The sequence below is a fragment of the Heloderma suspectum genome, chromosome 1, assembly GCF_057233095.1.
Source record: "Heloderma suspectum isolate Gila_16-S chromosome 1, 16-S_ref, whole genome shotgun sequence".
NCBI lineage: Eukaryota > Metazoa > Chordata > Lepidosauria > Squamata > Helodermatidae > Heloderma > Heloderma suspectum.
In genome coordinates this window covers 99,566,529-99,589,975 of record NC_139458.1, presented here as the reverse complement: position 1 = coordinate 99,589,975, position 23,447 = coordinate 99,566,529, and the positions used below count along the sequence as shown (strand labels likewise).

The window sequence follows — 23,447 nt, the reverse complement described above, 5'->3', positions numbered from 1 at the left end:
ACTAAAACTAATTAATATATCTAAGGAAACCTAAATTAGCACTAAGGTTAGTCATATACATTTCCCCCTGAGAATACCATTTGCCCTCCACACTAAAATAATATAGTTTGCCTACTCTTTACATGTGCCCTTCATTATCTATGCTTACACAGATGCAGATACTTTTCTATCATTTTCTTCTGGGATTCATCACACTTCTTTTAATAACAGGACCACAGCATAACTCAATCCCCTATAGCAGGGCTGGCCAGAAAGTTGATCTCCAGATGTTTTGGTCCACAACTCTCAGCATTCCTGACGATTGACCATGCTGGCAGGGGCTTCTGGGAGTTAGTCCAAAAATGGCCTACAGCAAATGGCCTACTCCCCCACCATGGGCTATCCTGGTTACAGCTGATGGGAGTTGTAGGTCAAAACATTTGGAGGGCCACAAGTTGCCCTCCTCTGCCACAGAGGATCATGTTCAGTCATGTTTATATGGATATACAAATTACAGCATAACATCAGCAGCTTAAAGACTCCATTTACCCAGATCCAACATTTTCACTTTCTTCCTAAAAGTGCCCAAAGACTGATGTAACCACACCTTGCAGGAAGGGAGGTTTATAGTTGTGGTGCAACTGCCATGAAAGCTGTTTACTTTTTATTTGTCAATGCAAGAAATTGGCAAAGGCCTCCCTTGTAGATCTAGGAGGATGAAAAGAATTTGACAAAAATCATTCACTTAAATGAGCACAACCCTAAACATTTAAGGCTTAAAGTGTCACAAAACAAAATCGCAAAATCCTATACATGTCTACTCAGAAGTACGTCTCATTGAGCAACTCAAAAGAAATAGAGATATAGATCCAGCAGATATGCTAATAGCAATAGCTAACCAAAGCTTTATTTAGATGACATTGAAGAGAAAGTAACTTAATTGGAAAATAAAAAGCACTGAGAAATAAACTTCTTCAGGGCAATGTGTTCCATTTCAGTAGCCTATATCATTTTGAATATTGAGACAAAATGCTTTTTAAAACTGTCTGTAATATATTATTTCTTTCATCCTTTTCCTTTATATGCAGAATCAGAACATTATTTTTTCCCCCATTAACTTGCTTTTAAGCACTCTAGCCTAACTGTTGTTCTTGGAGAATTGTTTTTTAAAAAATCATACTGTAATTTTTTTTAAAAAAAAAAAGCTTAACCGTCAGAAATTTTACTTGCTTCATGTACTCTTGGGAATTCATACCAAGGATTTATGAATAACCTTCAAGACTGCTCCTTTTTATATATGATTTACACTTTGTCAAAGCAAGATTTACATGAAACGAAATCCATATCCCGGGTTATATATCTTCACACTGCATTGCTGAGAATCCAATTATTTGTAGAATTTTTGTTGTATTATTTGTTGAAGTTATTCCACAAGACAAAGAGTTTGCAGGTTCAACTGTTAAATTTTTAAGCCTGTCCAGTTACAATGACATCGTTTCCTTCAGTTTCACTACTGAGGCCTAGCACATGGTCTCAACATAACACTAGCTGTGTTGTGCACGTGCGTGTGTTTAAAAAACAATCTTATCTACAGGGGCTTCTATGCACTCAGAGTCATGTATAAATCAGGTCACTGGCATCTGTGGTTACAGCATTAACACACTAATATAATCACATACTCCTGAACTTCAGAACCCCAGCACAGTTGGTGCATACAGATGCCAACAACCCATTTCAGCCTGGTTTTGTAGCTAGTTGTCAGGACTGATTCTGAACACAGGGAGATAGTTAGCAGCTCAGATTCAGAAGAGGAGCAGCCGGAACTGGGGTAGGCTTTTTCACAGGCCAGTTCAGATATGGGTAGGTGTGCTTCTCAGGTTACCAACTCCCAGATGGCCGGGCATGAAGCTTCATCCTTACCTCCCTCTGTGAGAAGCAGTGAGCAGGAGGAGGAGGGGCTTGCGGTCTGTGACCTAAGAGACACCAGGCAGAGACGCAGAGCTAAGAGGGAAATGTCAGGGCAGAGCTCAGACGTTCAAACCGGCTAGCAATGTGTGAGAGGCTATGTAGGGAAGCAGCAGGCGAGGGGTGGGACCTCCCTCCCTAAGTTAGCCTAGCCAGACAAACGCCCTTTCAAACTGCAGGCAACTTTTGGTGATCCCATTTGAATCCCCCGGAGGCATTCCTTTGTAGCCACAGAGTCTTCGAGGATTTGCATCTGTAATGAACCTGTAAATAATGAATTAAAGGCATGAGACTGAAGCCTCTCCTTTTGTGTGTTTGTGAGTGCTTAAGGAAAGAGGGAACCAAGGGAATCATGACACTAGGGCTGTCTTGGTTGTCCAGAGGATGATCTACACCAACTTATGCCTGTTGGTTCTCCTGAATCTCTCAGTAGCTAGGATGGGGAACCTCTGGCCCATGGGCCAATTAGGCTTGCCAGGGGCCTCAGGTGAGCCTCCTCCTTGAAGCCCACCCCCCAAATGCTTGAAAGCTAGCAGGGAGGGGAATCCACATTGTTATCTCCAATCAATGACTAGAGATAGCAGCAGGGATTCCTCCTACTGACAGTTTTGCCTGCCCCACAACCTCCTCAATGGGGGAAGGCATGGGGCAGGAGATGCCACCCCAACCAAGGCTCCAGCCTGCTCCTTGGCCAGTGAATGAATGAAACTAAGGGCCTGTTGAGGGCTCAGGGGGGTCATCTCCCCTGGATCTGGACCTGTTTTCCACCACAGACCATGGTATCTTCTGGGTCAATTTGCAGGGATGGGTCTGTGGGATACTGTTTTGCAGAGAGTATGTGTTGGGAGACTACTGCAGGAGTGAGCAACTTGCAACTGTACAACTGTTTTGGCTTACAACTCTGAATAGTCAGTATAGCCAATGGTGAGGTATGATGGGAATTGTAGTCCAAAACATCTGGAGGGCCACAGGTTAACCACCCCCGTTCTATAGCATGGTATTTGTCTCACAGCTTGCTGCAAGGGTCTCCCTTATCCCCATGAAATATTAATATCTACATGGAATTGTTTTATAAGGTCATGTAGAGATTCTGTGGGGGCCTTTCCCAGCCACAGAAAGCCCAGGTGGAATGAAGCCAGAGACCAAGGTTCCACCTGGAGGAGCGCTCCTCCAGACAGTGACTCAGTCAGGGAGCCTGCTTCATTGTACCCAGGATTTCCCAACCTTGAGTGCCACGTTTTGGTAGGAAGGCGGGGTACAAATAAAATAAATAATCCCACTGAGGTACCGGCTTCACTCTTTTTTCTTGATCCCCACATGGGGAAAGTGGGAGAGGAGCCAAGCGGATTCAGCCTGTTTAGCTCCTCCATTGCCTTCCCTCCATGGGGAAAGTAAAGGTGGAGTGAAGTGGACTCAGCTGGCTTCACTCCTCTGTCACCTTCTCTGTGAGGCAGAAGCATAGCTGGCTGAGCTGCAGTTCAGTCAATCTCCCACCCCCCTCTTGATCCTGTGGGCTGGATGGGCCAGTTGGGCAGGCCAAATCTGGCCCACAGACTAGAGGTTCCCCATCCCTGCCTTACATGGTCAAAAGCAAGGATACCAGGGGAAGAACTGCCTCTTTCCCATATGAGTCTACCCACACATTACGTTCTTCAGAGGTCATGTTCTGTATTCTGCCACCAGATTCTTTTGCATACGCATGCTGCAGCATCCATTGAAATTAACATTGAAAGTCAAAACTCCTTCTAGGAAGAAAGGGAGCATGTACTCTACATGCATCAGAGCAGCCACGCTTGCAGTACATTACTGGGTCAGGGCAATAGATACTAATTGCTACTAAAAGTTAGTTCCATTCCTCATATGCAAATGAAATAAAGCTTAAATCGGTGTGCCTGCACTTGCCAACACTCATTCCTTGTTACCATTCCCTCTTCTCCTGTGAAAATTTGGACTGTAAGGTCCCTGATGTAGGAAACTCTTTTTTTGTCTTATAAAACTATGTAATGGTTCATGTACATTGATAGCAGTGCATAAATATTAAGAATCTTTTATTTTAATCTCATGCATTTTTAGAGATAGGAATAACTATGTCCATTTGGGTATCACTTGATTTGTCCTAGTATTTCCCAAATTTTGTGTAAGTCGATAAACAACATGTATTTGGCTCACTGGTTAAGGCAACCACTTTGGCCCAGTAACCTGGGCTGAAAAAGAAATCTGCATGGCGAGAGCTGTGGGGGATCTCCATGGCGACAGGTTTAGTTCACTCTCCACTTTGCTGCAGTTTTTAATGGAGTCGAATCTGCTCTGTCTGGGGACGAATGAGGCTTGAAAGCCTGGATTATCCCAAAACTAGCCTGGGGCTCTCAGCAGGTCACACGGCAGTTTACCATGAATTGTCTGAGTGGCTACCAGGTGGAGCCTCATCCATGTCATCACTTAGAGAGGCTGTTCCCTAGCACTCCCTCCCTCCCATTCTCGTCTTGTTCCGTCCTTTCTGCTTTCTTTGGCTAATGTGTTAATGCCTGCCTCTGCAACCTATGCCCGATTCACCGCAATTTTGTTTATTACTGTCCCTCTAAAACTGCAGTAATGCAATAGCAGGTACAGCTACTCCTGTTCAAATGCACTATTTCGCAACAGTGCTATAGTGTTATGGGGTATAGCTACTCCCGTTCAATGCGCGAAATGGCAGAAACATCGGGGAAACAGAGGTGGGGAAACAACTGGGGAAACACTTCTTGACCGGGGTGAGTAAGGTCATGGCCAGGTGAAACACACACCCCTGGGCAGGGCTAACATGCCAGAGTAAATGCGGAGGGTTGGTGACCACTGCAACAGAAGCACAGACAAGCCAAATTAAGGAAAACAATTGGACTAAAAGTAGTCCTGAAAAACGTGGTTTTTCGGTGCAAAACTCCGGGGTGGCTGTGGAATGGCCACAACATCATGTGCTCCGAACGACCTCCAAATGCAGCAAACTCACAGTAAATTGCTCATGGAGACGCCCCCTGGTAACATTCTTCTTCACTATGAAATTATTAATGGTCAACCTCATATAACTGTTGAGAGAAATTGGAAGGATTCAAAACCTAAACTTTTCTATCAAAATCATTAATCTACAAGGGTCATGGTTCAAGTTTGTTTTGTTCCACACTGGGTAAAAATGAACCTTATGCATAAGGCTGAATAACTCCAAGGAGATTGGGAACCTAATTCAACTAAGGTTAGTCATTACAAATTCTCAATGAAAACAATTATGTTTAAATTAGTCATTACTAACTTGTTCCATTGGTTTCAATGAAGCATACTCACAAGCAGGATTAGCAGAATTGGGGCTTAGAATAACAGTGTTCCCTTTTTTAGTGCAAGCTCTTAAAAACTGGGATATCATAAACATATTTATTGGAATACTCAGGCGGGTCAATTTGTTTTAGACCTCATATTTATTTTGGTGAGATTTTTTCCATATCATCTACTGAAAACCTTAGTTTCTCAAGTTTTCAAAACTAAGTTTTGCCTAATACAAGTCTTCACACTGTAGGGCTCTCTGAAGAACAAATAAAACCCTTATATTAGTTCTTCTAATTTCAGTCCAACACAGATGACAAGGCAAATGAGCATATACTACAGTAACAAACAACTCAGAACAGATGTCCAGAACACCACCACCACCACCACCACCACCACCCAGATAGAGGTCATAAACACTATTTAATACATTTGAGATAGAATCAGAGACTTTCAAAAGGGGAATTTCATTGAAAAAGCCTGAATTCTAGAACATTGACAGACTGGGTGACCTCTATTCCTTCTTCAAATATTACAGCTGAATACTTCACCAGTTTCATCAAGGTTGCTAGTGCAATTTTTCTACACTTGGCTTTCCTTTGATGAGGGCATCCTTATGTCTTTATTACAACTGCTTCCACTAGATTAAATTTTGCTTTAAGTTATTTGGCTGTGCAATGACCCATTTATCATTTTAAGCTAATTATAACAGTAATCAAATTCCATGCTTCAGGGAATAGGTAGACAAGCTCATTTCATATTGGTGAAGAATAGTACAATTGGCTAGGTCCATATCCTTCCAAATTGTTCCTCCAATTAGGTATTGGTTGTTGTTGTTGTTGTTCAGTCGTTCAGTCGTGTCCGACTCTTTGTGACCCCATGGACCATAGCACGCCAGGCCTTCCTGTCCTGCGCTCTCTCCCGGAGCGTGCTCAAGTTCATATTCATTGCATCCGTGATGCTATCTAGCCATCTCATCCTCTGCCGTCCCCTTCTCCTTTTGCCTTCAGTCTTTCCCAGCATCAGGGTCTTTTCCAGGGAGTTTTCTCTTCGCAAGGTATCGGTTACAATTCTCTAAAACTCAAATACTTTAACAACCTAATACCTACTCTCCAAAGCTACTTCAACTGCAGTCTATGCACTTACTTAGGAGTAATTCCCATGGAACTCAGTGTGACTTACTTCCAAGCAAACATTGGTAAAGTTCTCACATAGAAACCAAATGCTTTATTTTATGCAATCCCTTCTGACCATAGGATTATATGAAGAAATATGTTTATGATCCAACGCCACTGACCTATTCTCACACAGAATTTTACATAACCATTGCAACTCCAAAAGTACTGGCATGATCACAACAGAGTGTACAAGGTACACTTTTGGTTAACAAGTAACTTTGCATGCGATCCTATACGTGGAGACAATCAGGAAAAGATTATTTGGAGAACATTACTGGATGGCTTTTATGTGTGAACTAGCCCTCAGACGGAATAACTAATGCAGTAATTGTCAAGCTACAGGACTATTCCCAGGTAAACTGTGCATCATTTACTATGGAAGTATTCAAAAAGCTGGGTATTCTTCAGCTTTTTAACTTAGGGAGAAATGCAAATTCATTTTCATCAGCATCCAGGTTTGTTGAGTCAACTATTCCGTTAGATAACACCACCACGAAAATAGCAGAACAATAAGCTTCACCAATACATATAAGGACTAAGTAGGACTACAACATTTAGGGTTACCTTGGAGTAAACCCCACTGAACTAAATAAAACTTACTTATGAGTAGACATGGTATAGGATTGCATTGTTCATTTATTCATCAGTTAGACTGGGCAAAATATTTTTAGCTCGATTAAAAGAAGTAACATATTTTTAATGGTTTTTTCTTTTTAATATGCGTGCTTACAAAAATTGCAGGTGGAAAGCACATCTTAGAAAAGGCATTCCTTTCCACACAGAAGGGAATACCTCTTCTACAATGGTTCTATGATGATGCCAGCATGAACCATGTAAAAACAAAGAAATAATGTTTGTTTCTTCAGAACTATTGTTTTATTCATATTGAAATTATACAGATAATTAGTTACTTCAGCAAATCAAAGTATATATTTACATATTTAAAAAGTGAAACTACACGCATGTATTTTGTACTCAAAAAGCCGTTTCCAAGTAAAAAATGTAATGTCTGAAGGAACCATTTGCAAATTTGTAATCCCTGTTATTAGAATTCTGCATGCAGCAGAATTATTAAATTCATACTTCTCAACATCTTTCTGGGACTTAATAAAACTAAATTCTAGAAAGAGCTCAAAGTCCCACAGCAAGGCATGAGAAATATTTGATTCTGCATCTTAGAAAACAGAACTCCTTCCATTTTCCTTATACATAAATGTTTCAAGTCCAGTCTTGGGGCTAAACAAGGAGATGAGAAATATGCTAATTGAAGTGTCTCCTGAAGCTGCCACTGAAAAAAATTATACACTTCTTTTACATAAGTAGTAAATGTAAGAGCCACGTTATTAATATGATACCAGTGACTTCCCTCCCTGCACACACATGCATGCGTGCACACGCACACACATACATATACACACACACAGACATACTCTAACAGCACAATCCTAAACATATATTCTCAAAAGTAAGTCCCACTGAATTCAACGGGGTACACATCCAGGTTAAGTGGGTACAGGACTGCATCCTTCGGTTGAATCCCATATCCACTTACCTGGGAGTAAGCAGCTCTGCTTTTAAGAAGCAAGGTCTTTGGGGGCAGTTTGAATAGCAAGTGCTGCTTGAGCTTAGAGATTGGAACAGAGTGGCTGTAGGTGCACATGACACATTGCTAAGCTGCACCATTTGGGTTATAACTGTAACTGTGAACATTAAATATAATTTTTTTAAAAAATACCAATGGTATAATTAGAACTTAATTAACATTGCTCAAAGCAAATATTAATAGTGGAAAATAAACAATATTTACATTTATTTCTATGCCACCATCAATGCGTACAAAATGCATCTCTCCAAAATAAGATGGTACAAAACATCACTGCCAGGTTGTTGACGGGGGTTAGGTGTTGGGAATATATTTATACCAGTTTTTGCTTGATTTGCACTGGTTACCAGTTTGGTTCTAGGCTCGCTTCAAAATGCTGGTTTTGACCTTTAAGGCTGAATCTACACATAGCAGTTACACTGTTATCATACCGTTATCAAAACTATTGCCATGTGTACCAATAGTTAGGATAACGATATGATAACGGTATAACTGCTATGTGTAGATTCAGCCTAAGTACACTAAGTACCACCTTCTTCCATATATTCCACACATTCTGTTCAATAGTCAAGGCATTGCTTCAGATTCCTCAGCCTTGTAAGGCATACGCAACAACCAATATTAGTAGTATTGCCCCCCACCTAATGAAACGTCTTCCTGGTGAGATTTGGCAGAGTTCAACGCTGGGGACAGTATCCAATAGTATTCCTACCCAGACTAGGCCCGTTCATTTCAATGGGTCTACTCTGTGTAGGAATGTCATTGGATACTGCCTTTTGTCCCTTTTGGTGGTTGATTAAAACATGGCTGTTCAAGAAGACATTTTGCTGTGATTTTTAACACTTCCCCTTTATAGTTCTTGTTTTATGGCATGATCTTATGGTTTTTTATGTTTTAAGGCTGCTATCTGAACACCACCTTTGAGTTCAGTTAGCGAAAAAATCAGGGATATATGTTTTTAAAATAAATAAAATAAACTGTAAGATGTTGTACAGTCTTCCTTATGCTAAACCTGATGATAATTTTATAAAGGAAATCTGATGTTGATTGATATTACAAGTGTTTGATTTTATAGATGGTAACCATAAGTTAGACACGTAAAACATGTCCAAAGCAACATCAAGTTCTACAAGAAGTCTTCCTGATCCAAACCCAACACCCTATTCCATGAGCCACACTAAGAACCAAACTACATATTACACTAATTGCATATTGAGGGTTAGGTTTTACTTTACTCTGATATAAGCACCTGTGGCCACAATTCAGATCAGGACCACTGTACACTGAGAGGAGAGGATTAAACTTTTCCTTCCCACCATTTTTCCTTTACTCCCCCCCCCAACATGGGGCGGGGTTTAAAAAAAGAAAACTCAATGGAGGCTTTTTTCCTTCTTTTTTCACCTAGGGGAGGGATTTGGAGGGGAAACTGTGGGAGGAGAAAGGTTTAATCCTCCCTTCCTGGTATTCAGTAGTCCCAGTCCAGATGGTGGTGACACATACTTACACCAGAGTAAAGAAAAAGCTACCCCTTGGCTCTGTCATGAACATCTGCCAGCATCCTACTTACCTTTGCAAACGCTGCAGCACTGGTTCTCTGGGAGGATGTAGTCTTTTCCTGAGCAGTTCAATGGAGGACACGTCTCTGTTACTTTTACTAAAACTCCATTCTGGAAATAAATAATGTTTTAGATTGTGACACTGATGAAAATGAATGTGACGGGGGGGAGGGGTCACATAGTTTTCAAGTCTATATCACCAGTGATTTTTACCAACAACTGTAGTAAAGTGACAGACAGCAAGTAAGCTAAATACATTTTTGCACCATAACATCAAATAATGACTTAATCTACTCTGACATTTCTATTCCCACAGGTTAAAAGAAGGAGTATTACTCTTAAATTTAAGATTGCACCATTGCTTACGTTTTCTGTAATTTGTTTAACCATTTGCAGGAATCAAAGTCTTCCACTCATATTTATCCTTCATGCTCCCATTAGTTTTTTATTTGGGGTATTTTGATTCTTTATATTCATTCCACTGATCCAAATACAGACAGACTGGAAAATAAGGTAGGTATGCACCAAGGTTCTATTCCAGGATGATTAAGACATAATGCTCCAGAGTGTACTAAATGCCATATATGCTTAACAATTGTCAATTTAAAATCTAGGCCACACTTGGCTTTCATAACTTATATGCTCAAAAATGGAGATATTCAAATAAAAATCAGCTCTCTTGTCTTTAAAAAAAATCTTGGCTCAAATAAAATGAAAGACAGGTCACCCTACTCCCTGTGACATCCTATATCCTATCCCTGGGATGCAATGGTTCCACAACCTGCTGCCAATGGAACCACTGCTCTAGAAGCAACGTTTTAATATGCTGCTTTGCTTTATGACTGCCAGTATCCCAGTTCTGGATACCAAGTTTCCATAGATGTCATATTATAATTATTGTAATGTGGTAACTTGGACTGCAGCAATGGCAGCCACTAGGATCAGAACAGAACACTGGACAAGAGGAAGAAAAATAACAGAAGCTTAGTGAACCACACTTGGAAGTCTTGATGCATGCCACAGGTTACCTATAAAGGCCTACAGAAACTAAATCTGACAGAGTAAAGTCATAATGCTAACTGTCTGGTCAGCAAGGACCACACAGCACTTGACAATAAAGAACTCAGTATAGCCATCCTTCTTGCTTCCCAAAACATTGCCAAATAAGGAAACAATCTAGTTTGAAAGGGATGAGGAGTGAAAGACTGAGGATACTGACTTGCATAGATAGTGATCTATACTTGCAACATAAGACCTTACAATTCTTTTCCCTTCTGATGTTCGGTAATACTTGGTTGACACAGAGTGGTTAACAAATGGAAAACAAATGGACAACAAGCACTTATGATAACCCTTTGCAAAATGGGCAACAAGAAGACAAAATGAAGAGTGTGTGAAATTAGATCCAAGATTCTAGCATGAAAAGGTCAAAAGCAATTCACATTCTATTCATGCCTTCACTGGTGAAGAGTAGAAAACATGCACAGATGATGGGCTACTCAAAATTATGAATGTATGTTATGTCCTATGATACAAATAATACTTTGTCCTGCAATAGTTCCTGAAGATCTTAACTTGTCAAGTTATTTTAAAAATGCATTGCTACTAGGGAACAATAGTAAAAGGATGCACAGCTGCTCTGGGATCCAAGGCCAAGAATCAGTTAAGTGTAAGGGACCATCATTACCCTCACCTCCCTTCTCATTCACAGCAGATACATATCAGCCTGTTGCATAGGGTAGAAGCGCCATATATGGGGCTCAGGGCAGTACCAACATAGCAAGTATAATGGCAGCTGCTGTGCCAGCACCGAAGTTGGGTAGGGCTAGACATCTCATATATTGTGTGACACAATCACAATCACAACTGAAGTTGATGGAATATAAATATAATAAAGAAATAAAGCAAGGATTAGGCACCCTTATCACAAGTGCACAGCAGTTCATAGGCTCAGATTTTAAGACAGGCCTCTGATTTTAGTGGTTCATCATCACATGTAAGCATGCTGAGAAATGACACTTCTGTGAGCGATACGTTAGTGAAGATATAATTCTGGGTTTTCCATTGTGGTGTCCATGGGTGCCAATGTTCCCACAAACACCTCTCTTGGCGCCTGCCAGACTCCCACCCCTTCTGATTTTCATTTTATTTCTTAAGTTTTTTAAATTAAAACTATTTTTTTTAAAACTGGAAGGCTGGCTTGCTGCAAAGTGAAGTGCTGTCCTCCACTTCCATCTCTATTTGTATTCCAAAGAGTGGCTTTGTGTTTTGGACCTCAGAGCCCTCCTTTGTTTTGCGCTTAGGTTCTTTGGCAAGTTAATTTCCTTTTAGTCTCATCCGTTTAGCTTCTGGGAAATGAGTGTTCTGTGACCAGCCATGCCCATCATGGCAGCCATTTTATGAAAGGGCAAGGAGACCCTGTGGTACCCATTTTCTGACAGCACCCATGATACTCTCTCAAAATTCCGAATGTGCCCACCAACCCAAAAAGACTGGGAACCCCTGAATTGTAATTATAGTCTCAGATATCTCAGATATCAACTCCATCATAAACCCTCTTTGAGTGTTTTCAAACATGAATCTTCAAAGCTGTCCCTTTCATTTTACAATGTAAAGTTGACCTTTGCTGACATAATCTAAAAATGACATAAATGCCAGCTGATTTCAACTGTTTGATTAGAAATCTAGGAATTTGGAGTTCAGAGTTCTTGGGATTGTACAACGCATGCAAAGTTTCCTTAGGTAAACAGGAGTGGTTACAGATTTTAATTATATAAGGATCAGAAGTCAAGTATTGGACATTGCATTGCAGGTGACAAAAAAAGTTGTGTAACTTGGAATGTTGTTTTATGTGGGTTTGTGATACAGTAATATATACATGTCTATAATAAATAGCTTTGGCTATTGGGCAGTATAGAAATGTAATTAATTAATTGGTTTAAAACAGCTCATTAAGCTTTGCCTATAAAATGTCTAGTCCTTGCCATTTGTATGCCTATGTGTTTGTTTTCCAGAAGTAGGGAGCCATGTGCTGTTAACAGCCTATAACCTTGGACCAGGGATGGGCAACATGTTGTTCTCCGGATATTGAACTGCAACTCCCACTGTCCCTCACCACGGGCTATGCTGGCTAGCGTTGATGGGAGCTGCAGTCCAACAACAACTGGAGGGCCACATATTCCCCACCTCTGCCTTAGATTCTAAAAATACACCACTGTCCCGGCAATTTATACATTATAATTGTCTTTCTTCCACTTTTTCTTACTCGTTTACAAAGATCAGCCATTAACATAAGCAATAAAGAGTGCAAAACGGGTTTTTAAAACATTCATAAAAACATTTATGGCACAATCCTATCAGGATAGGCGGCCGCCTCCAAACTCAGAGGCGACCGCCTATCCAATGCAGGGCAGGAGAAGCGTGGAGGGGATTGTCCCCTCCGCACTTCAGCCGCCCTGCATTCATAGCTAGACAGCTGATTTCAGCTGTCTAGCCACAGGAAGGCAGTGTAAGGGTGAGGCAGACGCCGGCCAGTGCACAGGAAGCACTGGAACGACACTTCCGCCCTCCCGCCCCAGCACGCCCCCAGGAATGCCCTGTTTTCACCGCTCCACGCTCCTCTTCCGAGTGCGGAACCATTCCACACTGCCTATGAGGCAGAGCGGGAAGGGGTGGAGGTCAGTTCTCAGGGAACCGACCTCGGAGCATGGGAACCAAGCTATCCTATGGCTGTATAGCCGCTGACTAGCGGCCATAGGATTGTGCTCTATATTTCTGTAGCTATGAGTGTTAGGACTTTTTTCCAATGGAAAGTTACACTTTTCAGAAATCTAAAACATTCCTTGGCCATAAAAAAAAAAAAATTACACTTAACATTTGATCTTGTGCTTTGATGGCCAGCCTTATCCTAAGGTAAGGTGCAGGCCGAGGTTTGTGCTACTATGTTTAATGTGGCATCCTATGCTAGCCATGTAACGTAGAACACTGAACCTCTGTGCGCAGTATAAAAGCTGCTTGTCACCATGGGTCACTGGCACTATATTTTATGCTAGCGCAAGGAAAGCAGGGAACTACTTTTCCGAGAGCTAGAGAGGAAAGAGAGCAATCTTTTTTCTTTTCCATTGGTGCAGGGATCCTAGATGCAACTCTCTCCTGGACATGAGGAGCGAACTATTAGAAAAAAATTACATCATAGCCAAACTACATCCTCCATTCTGATCAGCAAGCTGTTTTCACAGCATGTCTGCAACCAAGCATTTGACTGTTTCCATTAATAGTGCCATTTCTGCTATTCTGTTCATTATGGTCATGAACTCATACACTAGCCAGACAAAAATAGACTTTTACAAATGTCTGTGTTTATATGATTATTCTAGCAGAGTCAAAGCAATAATACACTTAAAGGTTTTTTTAAAGTTTATAATGGCAAAAGGTCCTGTCCAAAAGCTGAACTGAAATTCATTAGGTTCTTTTTCTACAAACTGAGAGCACAACAACAAAAAAGTAAAATGTAGTGTGAAATAGCTCTCCTTTACATGTGAGGCTAGTTTACACAGTCCAAAATGTAGAAATAACATCCACTTGTGGTGTGTGAACCCTCCTGGGCTTGATTCAGGATTGGACTCGGTAAAGCAAGTTATTTCTCCCAAAGTTCAGAAAAATAGCTCAATATATTTGATCCCAATTCCAAATTCAGAAGCCATCTTATGCCCTTTATGACATCTTCAGGAGCACAACAAGCTTCTGCACATCTCCTTCAGTATTAAAAGGCTCCACAGTATTAAGAAGTATTAATCTGGTTACAATCTAAGCTGGAAAAGAACTCAGTGAGGCCAAGAGATAATTTCGGATACAGCCAAGTGTTATGAGCTGAGCAAATTCATATCCCAACATCAGCAGCATCACTGGCATCATGGAGGGGTGTGTGCATGCCATAACATATAGATTGCTTAAACATCTGTATGTATAGATATATACATACTGTATCTATAGATACAATAAGCTTTATGTTTGTGCGATGGTGTATTTTTGGCAACAGATGTGTGCACAGGGCCACACCCTATTATTATTATTATTATTATTATTATTTCTATGATTGCAATAGGTGAAGTGGCTCTTAATCATTTCAAAAAAACAAGCATATGTTCTATATGACCATGTCTTACAGTGCAATCCTATGCATGTCAGCTCAGAAGTGCTTACTCTCAGGTGTGCATAGGATTGCAGCCTTAATCGTGTTACCATTAACATCGACCTTTTGTTAAACTTCTAGCAAACTGTTTAAAATGATGTCACAATGCCTTTTTTGTCCTTCAAGCCCTCCAGGCTTTGTTGTAGAAGAATTTGTATATTAGCACTAGCAAAATGTCCATGATAATGACAGGTAGGGTTTGTATAGAAGGGCTTGTACACTGTGAGAACCTGATATGAGTGTGTGTGCGTGCATAGAGTACATCTCTGCCAGTTTTCGCAGACACATAGCACCGCTGGATAACTGTCAGTGGAGGCCAGTTCACTGAGCATCAAGAGTGGTGGACAGCGCATCATCTTCAATTGCAGCATTTTATTAATTTCCCCACAGAAACATTATATTGCATTTCCTTCTTGAAGTTCCATTTGACTTTTTATTATTTTCCTACATGTAGGTTAATTAATTATTGCATAGGTGAAGTTAATTAGGTGGGCTGTACATTTAAAAGCAGGATCCATCACTGCAAAGACAAGGCCAGGGCTGAAGCAGAGAGGATAAAGCTAGCCTCATCTTATTCCCAGGTTACTCACTGGGAGGGATGCAGTTTTCATTGCCGTGTGGAACTGACAGTTCTGAGGTGTTGAAGGCGGTCTTTAATTAATGCCAGATCGCTGTGTTTGAAGCTGGAAGATCAGTCTGTTTAACTTTTTATTCTTTTCCTATTTGTAGGTTAATTATTGCACAGGTGAAGTGAATTAAATTGGCTGTACATTGCTGCTGCTTATCTGTATCGGGGCTACTTTGTGCTAAAGGCAAGGTCTGTCACTGCAAAGACCAAGCAAGGCTGAAGCAGAGAGGATAAAGCTCACCCCATCCAGTTTCCAAGTTACTGGTTGTAATTTTTTCTGCCATGTGGAACTGACTATTCTGAGATGCTGAAGGGCTCTTTAACAAGACCCATGTGGCTGTGTTTGAAGTTGGAACTTCAGCCTATTTGAATTTTTGTTCTTTTCCTACTTATAGGTTTATTATTGGATAGTTTTTATTTTAACTCTTTTTTCCGTTTTAGTCATACCCAGGTAGTGAAAAGGTTTTCCTCTTCCCTCCACAAGCCCGTTGTCCTTTTGTCATGGGGAGGGGGGGGGGGTTAGACTGTGGTCCTATGGGCACATTTGATTTCAGTATAGTAAATAATATATTTTAGCCAAATTTATAAATAAAGATTAATGATAAAGTCATCCCTTATATGACAAAGTGATGAGGCTAGAGAATGGTCTCATGCAGTGCTTTACAAACCTTCCCACACTCACTTTTCTGTTGAGGTATGTCTGTGCATCTGCCATGGAACGTCTTTGTGTGGCAGAGGACACTGTATCACAGAACACGTCCTACTCCCATGTCACACAACGTCACCCTGCTGAGACTCAGACTTTTCCCATCTGAACTGAGTATGTGCCCACAAATACACTCAAAACTCACAAGAATAGACATTGGAGAGAAAAGAACAATACTGGTGGGCAAATTGTCTTTCAGAGGAAGCTTTTAATAAGCCTCCATGGAGCACAGCCTAAACACCACTTAGTTCTATTTCTGAAGCTAAGCAGACTGGAACCTGACATGTGTGTGACTTGGAATCCCCTCAGAGAAAGGAAACAATATAAATGTAATGTGTGAATGAGTAATTAAGGTGCAATCCTGTGCACGTTTAGAGAGAGAAAAATCCTACAACTCCCAGCATTCCTCAATGCTGGGAGCTGTAGGGTTTTTTTCTGTCTTAACACACATAGGATTGCACCCAAAATGTATCAGAAAGCAGGAGTCTTCCTCTAAATATGCCTCTTCTGTCCAGGCATGTGATGCAGACAAAGTACAATTGCTTCCTAAATCACAACACCACACCCTTTTGTTATACTACCTAGGGCATGTGCATTGCTCTCAGTGAATCTAGGTCACCTTGTGAATATGAAAAATGTCACTTCTTGCTGTCACTTATGGAGATTGTCCACTCCTTTAACAGTGCAATAATGATTTAAAGCAGAATCCTATGCATGTTTACTCAGAAAAAGTCCCACTGAGTTTAATGGGGCTTATGCCCTTGTAATTATACATAAGACTGTAGCCACAGAAGGTTAAAAACAACTTACACGACATTCTCTACAGTTCTTGGTTAAAATCCTCTGACCTTCTGCCAACACTTTTCCTCCATAGATGCATTTGGCTAGAATTTTAAAAATGAATAAAGGCATCAGTGTTTAGTAGTAAGTGCATATAAATTATACAGTTCAGTAAAACAATATTGCTTAAGTAAATATAGATATACTGTGCTAAATATGATGTAGTCATTTTGCTTTCAATAGCAGTCAGAGTTAATTGCTCTCATTTATTTTGACCGTAATAGTAAATTCATTACAAAAACTATTATCTTGAAGCATTTCACCACGCACACTGACAAACTAGACTACTTAGTGACCTGAAATAATAGCAGAAGCAGAACAGATATTGAACTCAATTCATTAACAGAATTATTCATGGCAGTGACATTCTGTAGATCAGCCACAGTATTATTTGTATGAATGTATGCCTCTACAGCCTATAAAGAACTAAATAGACTTGCTGAGCAATATATCACAATATAAACAGATACAGTATAAAGACAAGTGAAAACAGAAACATCAAAATTTTGCTTCTTTGTAATCTCTCAGAGACACAACTATTATAGTTGAATAAATCAGGGTCGGAAAGATAGAGTTAATGGAGAAATGGAAAAAGTAGGTGCCCATACAAAGATCCACACTGAAGAGAACCTGTAATTTTAACAGCACAATCCTATATCTACTCAGAAGTAAGTCCCATTGATTTCAGTTAGTCTTACTCCCAGGTATGTGAGTATAGGCTTGGAGCCTAAGTTAGCTTCTGAGAATTATTGATCTAACTGTTTTATGGGTCTGTTGCCTTTTGGAAATGGAACAATTAAAACAAGCAGTTTAAAGCCTCAAATATTTTGCTCCACACAGACTTTTGATTGCAAAAAGGAACACACATTTCTAACTGGCTTTACAATAGTCTAGTATACTATTCTTGTCCAAACAGAGGCCTCTTGAACCCTACCAGGTACCTCTTTGAACAAGGAAATATATATTTTTAAAGGATACTTAAAGACATTGTATTTTCCATTTCATAGAGAGGTACCTGGAATGGCTCAAGAGGCCTCTGCTTGGAACAGAATAGTGTATTCGACTGCTATAAAGCCAGTCATGCAAGATATAATTCCATGATATATCTCCATGAGACATGCCAGATATATCTCCATGAACCAGGAAAGACTATTTCTTTAAAAATCCTCTAGAATTCTGAGCCATTTGCACTACATTGCTACAGGATACATGTTGCTTGATTCTTCCTTTCACCCAAGGACTTCCAAGAACACCACATTTATTTCCAGTGCCCTTATACAGAGCTACTGATCCACAGATATTGCTTCATCTTGTTGTACCAGTGGCTCACCCTTCCTGTCAGCATATTTATAGTTTGTGCCAAACAAAGGCAGGGAAGACATTTTGCTTTCTGATCTCTATTTTGATGGAATAGCACTGGTGCCTGAGATGAATATATATAAATGCAATGGGAACACAGCAGAAATCCATGCTCTCAAAGACTGGCCCTTAACTCTGAAACAGACTCACAGACTCTTTGAGGTTTCTGGCTCTTGAAAGCAGATACCATTCCTGGCAATTGAGTGGATATTAGCCCCAAAAGCTTAGTTATATACTTCCCTAGAACAAGAAAAGAAGTTGGCTTGGATTTTCTTACTTCACTGGGTGCATCCCTAATAAGAGGGAGCTACGTTGGCTCCCTCTTTGCTATCTTCCCGCTGCCAGGCAACACTGTTTTTATTCAAGCAAAGTAAGTGGATCTGTTGGGGTGGGTGCTGTTTTTATTCTTATTCTTATTTTGTGCTTCTTAATTGTGCTTTTAATGTTTAAATGTTTAATGTATTCTTTTAATCAAATTTTTATTTATCTATGATTGTAAGCCACCTTGAGTACCATTTGTTCGGTAGAAAGGCGAAGTACAAATCAAATTATAAATAAATAATAAGATGCCCTGTGCTATGAATTGATAAAGCCAGAGATATGTATTCCCCCAGGTTGTGTCATTAGAACAGCTAAACTATGAGCTTTGCATAACCAAATGTTGCTTCCCAAGGGCACAATGTTGCTTCCCAATAGCACAAACTGCATTTATGACTTCTTCGAACACCTGCATTATTTAAAGCCATAATAAAAATAGATATAAGACTTAATTCCAGTAACAAAGGATTTTTAAAAAAAATCACTCTTCAAGCTATTTTAGCACATTTCCCCTTCAAGAATATCAAGTGCTGCAGAAGGTGTTAGCCTTATATATCGTTTTACTATATTTTTTAAAAAAGGTAAAGGTGTCCCCAACCAGTCGTGTCCGACTCTAGGGTGCGGTGCTCATCCCCGTTTCTAAGCCGAAGAGCCAGCGCTGTCCGAAGATGCTTCCGTGGTCATGTGGCCGGCATGACTGAACACCGAGGTGCACGGAACGCTGTCACCTTTCCCGCCGAGGCGGTACCTATTTATCTACTTGCAATTTCTTGCTTTCGAACTGCTAGGTTGGCAGAAGCTGGGACTGAAGACGGGAGTTCACTCCGTCACGCGGCACTCGGGTCTCGAACTGCTGTCCTGCCGACCTTCCGGTCTGCAGTTCAACATCTTAACCACTAAGGTTTTTCTACATTAGGGCACAATCCTATGGGCCTTGATACTCGTAAGCCTCCAAACTCAGAGGTATATGAGTATCCAGTGCAGAGAGGGAAGCACAGAGGAGGTGACTGTCACCTCCACTGTACCTCCTGCTTTGCTTTTTCACCCAGCTAACTGAGGCACTGCGGAGGGGGAGGGAAGGAGCCCGAAGAGGCCTCAGGATATGGTGTAAGCCAGCATCTCCAGTCCCCTCCCCGCCTATGGTAATGCCCCCTTTAATTCCCGTCTGAGGTCACTTCTGCAAACTCAGAAAGACAGCCAGCACGGTTCTCTCCATGCTGGCTGCGAGGGTGAAGGGTGGGGAGCTCAGATTCCTGGCTCTGAGGTCACAGCACTGTCTCTGACTCAGATCCAGGAATCTGAAATATCCTATGGCTCCCCCAGACTCTGTCTAGGGGCAATAGGATTGCTCCCTCTATGTATTAGTTTCTATAATGCATTGGCTTTGCCCCACCCCCACACCCTTCTTCTATCAGGCCTGTAGATGTCTTGTACACTCTCATACTGAGACAGATAGCATTCAATTCCATTTTAGGAGCTATATTAAACTTTTCACTCTTTTGTATACATTTTATTTCAAACTATTGGAACTTTAAATTGTGAGCCTGTGTGTGAATATGAATGGATCGTTTGAAAGAGGCTATGTCACAGGGAAGAAGCAACATGACTATTGCTCTATCACACACAGCTTATCTTATGAAATGAACACTGGCTACAGACCACTTGTAAAATAACTAGCTTAATCGCAGCTTGTAGGTGAACAGAAAACAGCACATAGTAAGATACTAGTTGAAGAACAATTGTACATTTCCAAGACAAAGATACCTATTCTTGGCTAGACCAAGAACAGCACTGAGACAAATGACAGAATTCTTGTGCAACTTTCTGGAACAAAACCCCAAGATCGTAACATACAGAACTAGGGATGTACGAAAGTCCCTTACCTGATCCCGAAGCTTGATTCGCGGTGGGGGGGAGGCGCTCCGTCCCTCCCCCCAAAATTTTGGCTGGGGGGGAGGCGCCCTGTCCCTCCCCCCCAAAATTCTGGCCGGGGGGAGGCGCCCCATCCCTTCCCCCCGAAATTCTGGCCGGGGGGGATGTGCCCTGTCCCTCCGGCCGCGAATCCTTCTGTCCTGCCGGGATGCAAATGGCGGCAGCCGTAGCCGCCACCGTATGCGTCCCTGCAGTCAGCCATGATAGGCTACGTAAATCCTTACGTAGCCTATCACGGCTGACTTTGGGAGGGGGGAAAAAAGCGCGTACGCAAATAGCGACGCCCGTGGGCGCCGCCATTTGCGTTCCTTATTTTGGCAAGTGTAGTCTACGTAAACATTTACGTAGACTACGGCGAAAATAAGGGGAACGCTATTTGCGTTCAGCTTATTTTCGCCGTAGTCTACGTAAATGTTTACGTAGACTACACGTGCCAAAATAAGGAACGCAAATGGTGGCGCCCACGGGCGCCACCATTTGCATACATGCAGTTTGTTTGTTTGTTTTTTCACTCAGCTATGATAGGCTACGTAAACGTTTACGTAGCCTATCACGGTGTTTTTTAAAAATCTAGCCATGATAGGCTACGTAAATCTTTACATAGCCTATCACGTTTGTTGTTGTTGTTGTTTTTAACTTGGAAATGGCGGTGGTGGTGGCCGGTTGGAAGACCGGCCACTGCAGCCGCCGTCGCCAAACCACTGCCGAACCGTCGCCAGAGCCGCCGCCGCCAAAGACATTTGCACAAGGTAAGAGCCGTCCCGGGGGGGGGCAGGGGGGCAGACCGTTTCTCCACCAATTTCGGGGGGCCGAATGCGCTGGCATTCTGCCTCCCCGAGATTCGTGGAGAAATTCTCTGACATCCCTATCAGAACACAAGTATTTCAAAGTTGACATCTCTCTGACTATATGCTGGCAGCCAGTAGAGAAGTGGTGTGAAAGGTAGGGATGTCAAGAGTATTCCGCCATGGATCTCGGTGAGGCCAAATGCCAGTGCATTCGGCCCCCCGAAATCCATGGCGGAAATCCGTGGCGGAAATCCATGGCAGAACCCGTGCCCCAACCCCACGAAAGGCGCACGAAACAGAGCACTTACCTGCTGCCGTTTGCGCTGACTTGTGAATGGCGGCCGCGCTGCGGCCGCCATTCGCTTCCTCATCACAGCATCATAGCCATTTGCGTCCCTGCAGAGGCCGTGATAGGCTACATAAGTATTTACGTAGCCTATCACAGCAAGCTAAAAAAAAACAACAACAAAACACACAGCCATTTGCGTTCCCTTTTTTTCACTGTCTTAGCCTACATAAATATTTACGTAAGCTATTACGGTGGAAAAAAGGGGAGTGCAAATAGCGTAGTGGGCACTATTTGCGTTCCTTTTTTTTTCACCGTAACAGCTTACGTAAATATTTACGTAGGCTAAAACAGCGGGGGGGGGGGGGAAGAATGCAAATGGTGTCCACTACGCTATTTGCATTCCCCTTTTTTTCGCTGTAATAGCTTACATAAATATTTACGTAAGCTAAAACAGCGAAAAAAGGGAACGCAAATGGCAGCTGCATGTGCTTTTTTTTTTCCCTCCTGCAGGCGGCTCCACGCCCCAGCCCCAGCCGGCGGCTCCACGGAATCTCCACAGAGCGGAGCCGGCCGGATTAGGATTTCGGGGGGAGGAGCGGAGCGCCTCCCCCCCCACCGCGAATCACCCCATTGAAAAGGTAAGTGACTTTCGTACATCCCTAGTGAAAGGACAGTGCTTGAGCATCTGATCCCCTGATAGACAGGGAAAAGAGTGTAAGACCCAAAGACTGGAGCCACCATCTTTGGACAACTCTGGGGCAAGAACAGTGCACCCTCTAGGGATGTCAGAGAATTCCGCCATGGATCTCGGTGAGGCCGAATGCCAGCGCATTCGGCCTCCCGAAATCTGTGGCAGAACGAAGCCCCCCGCCCCCCCACTCCGCAAAAGGCGCGCGAAATGGGACACTTACCTGGTGCCGTTCGTGCATCTGCGGCCACCATTCACTTCCCTATTTTTGCCGTGATAGGCTATGTAAATACTTACGTAGCCTATCACAGCGAAAGACAGGGGCGCAAATGGTGGCCACTACGCCATTTGCGCCCATTTTTTTTTTGCCTTGATAGGCTACGTAAATATTTACGTAGCCTACCACGGCAAAAAAACAGGAATGCAAATGGCGGCCGCTATGCCATTTGTGCCCCTTGTGTTTTTTTTTTGCCATGATAGGCTAAGTAAATATTTACGTAGCCTATCACGGCCAAAAAACAGGAATGCAAATGGCGGCCTCCATAGCCGCCGCCATTTGCGTCCGCAGTCTCCATACGGCGCCTGCAAATGCACCTGGCCAGTGGCTCCGCGGAGTTGCCGCGGAGCAGAGCCAGCCAGGTTAGGATTCGGGGGGAGGTTCAGAGTGCCTCCCCCACACCATGAATCACCCCGTCGAAAAGGTAAGTGACTTTCATACATCCCTAGCACCCACATGCAGCAGTGAGATGTCTGCCATAGCCCCATTTTGCATCCTCCCTCTAAGCTCCCAGGGTGGCCACCTAGCAGACCAAAGCAACCATCTTGGTAACTATCACCCTTCCTTGGCGAAAGAGAGAGAAAGCACTCTTTGGTTTTTAATTCTGTATTCAATAAACATGGTGCTTTATCTTTCCCCCATTTAAGAGTCTCACCAGTTCTTGTAAACTGGGCCTTATATCTAATGAAGGGCACAATGACTTTCTCTCACTTTCAGCATTTCAAATTATATTGACACTTTTCTTTGGCTACAGACATGTAGCCAATTTATCATTTTTCACAAGATCCAAAATGAAAGATGAAAAATAGAAAACAGCCACTGGAACTAGGAATTTTATTCAATACTGAAACCTTGTCCT

General features: G+C 42.1%; 1 protein-coding gene across 1 annotated transcript in view; it reads right to left on the bottom strand.

Moving 5' to 3' along the window:
• The window catches only part of NELL1 (neural EGFL like 1), a 673,415-nt gene that overhangs the window by 451,601 nt on the left and 198,367 nt on the right, over positions 1 to 23,447 (bottom strand). Inside the window, exons 10-11 of the mRNA XM_084852331.1 lie at positions 16,908 to 16,981; positions 9,584 to 9,683 (exon numbers count right to left, since the gene is read on the bottom strand). Of these exons, the coding sequence (XP_084708457.1) occupies positions 9,584 to 9,683; positions 16,908 to 16,981 (174 nt within the window). The remainder of the gene's footprint in view (positions 1 to 9,583; positions 9,684 to 16,907; positions 16,982 to 23,447) is intronic.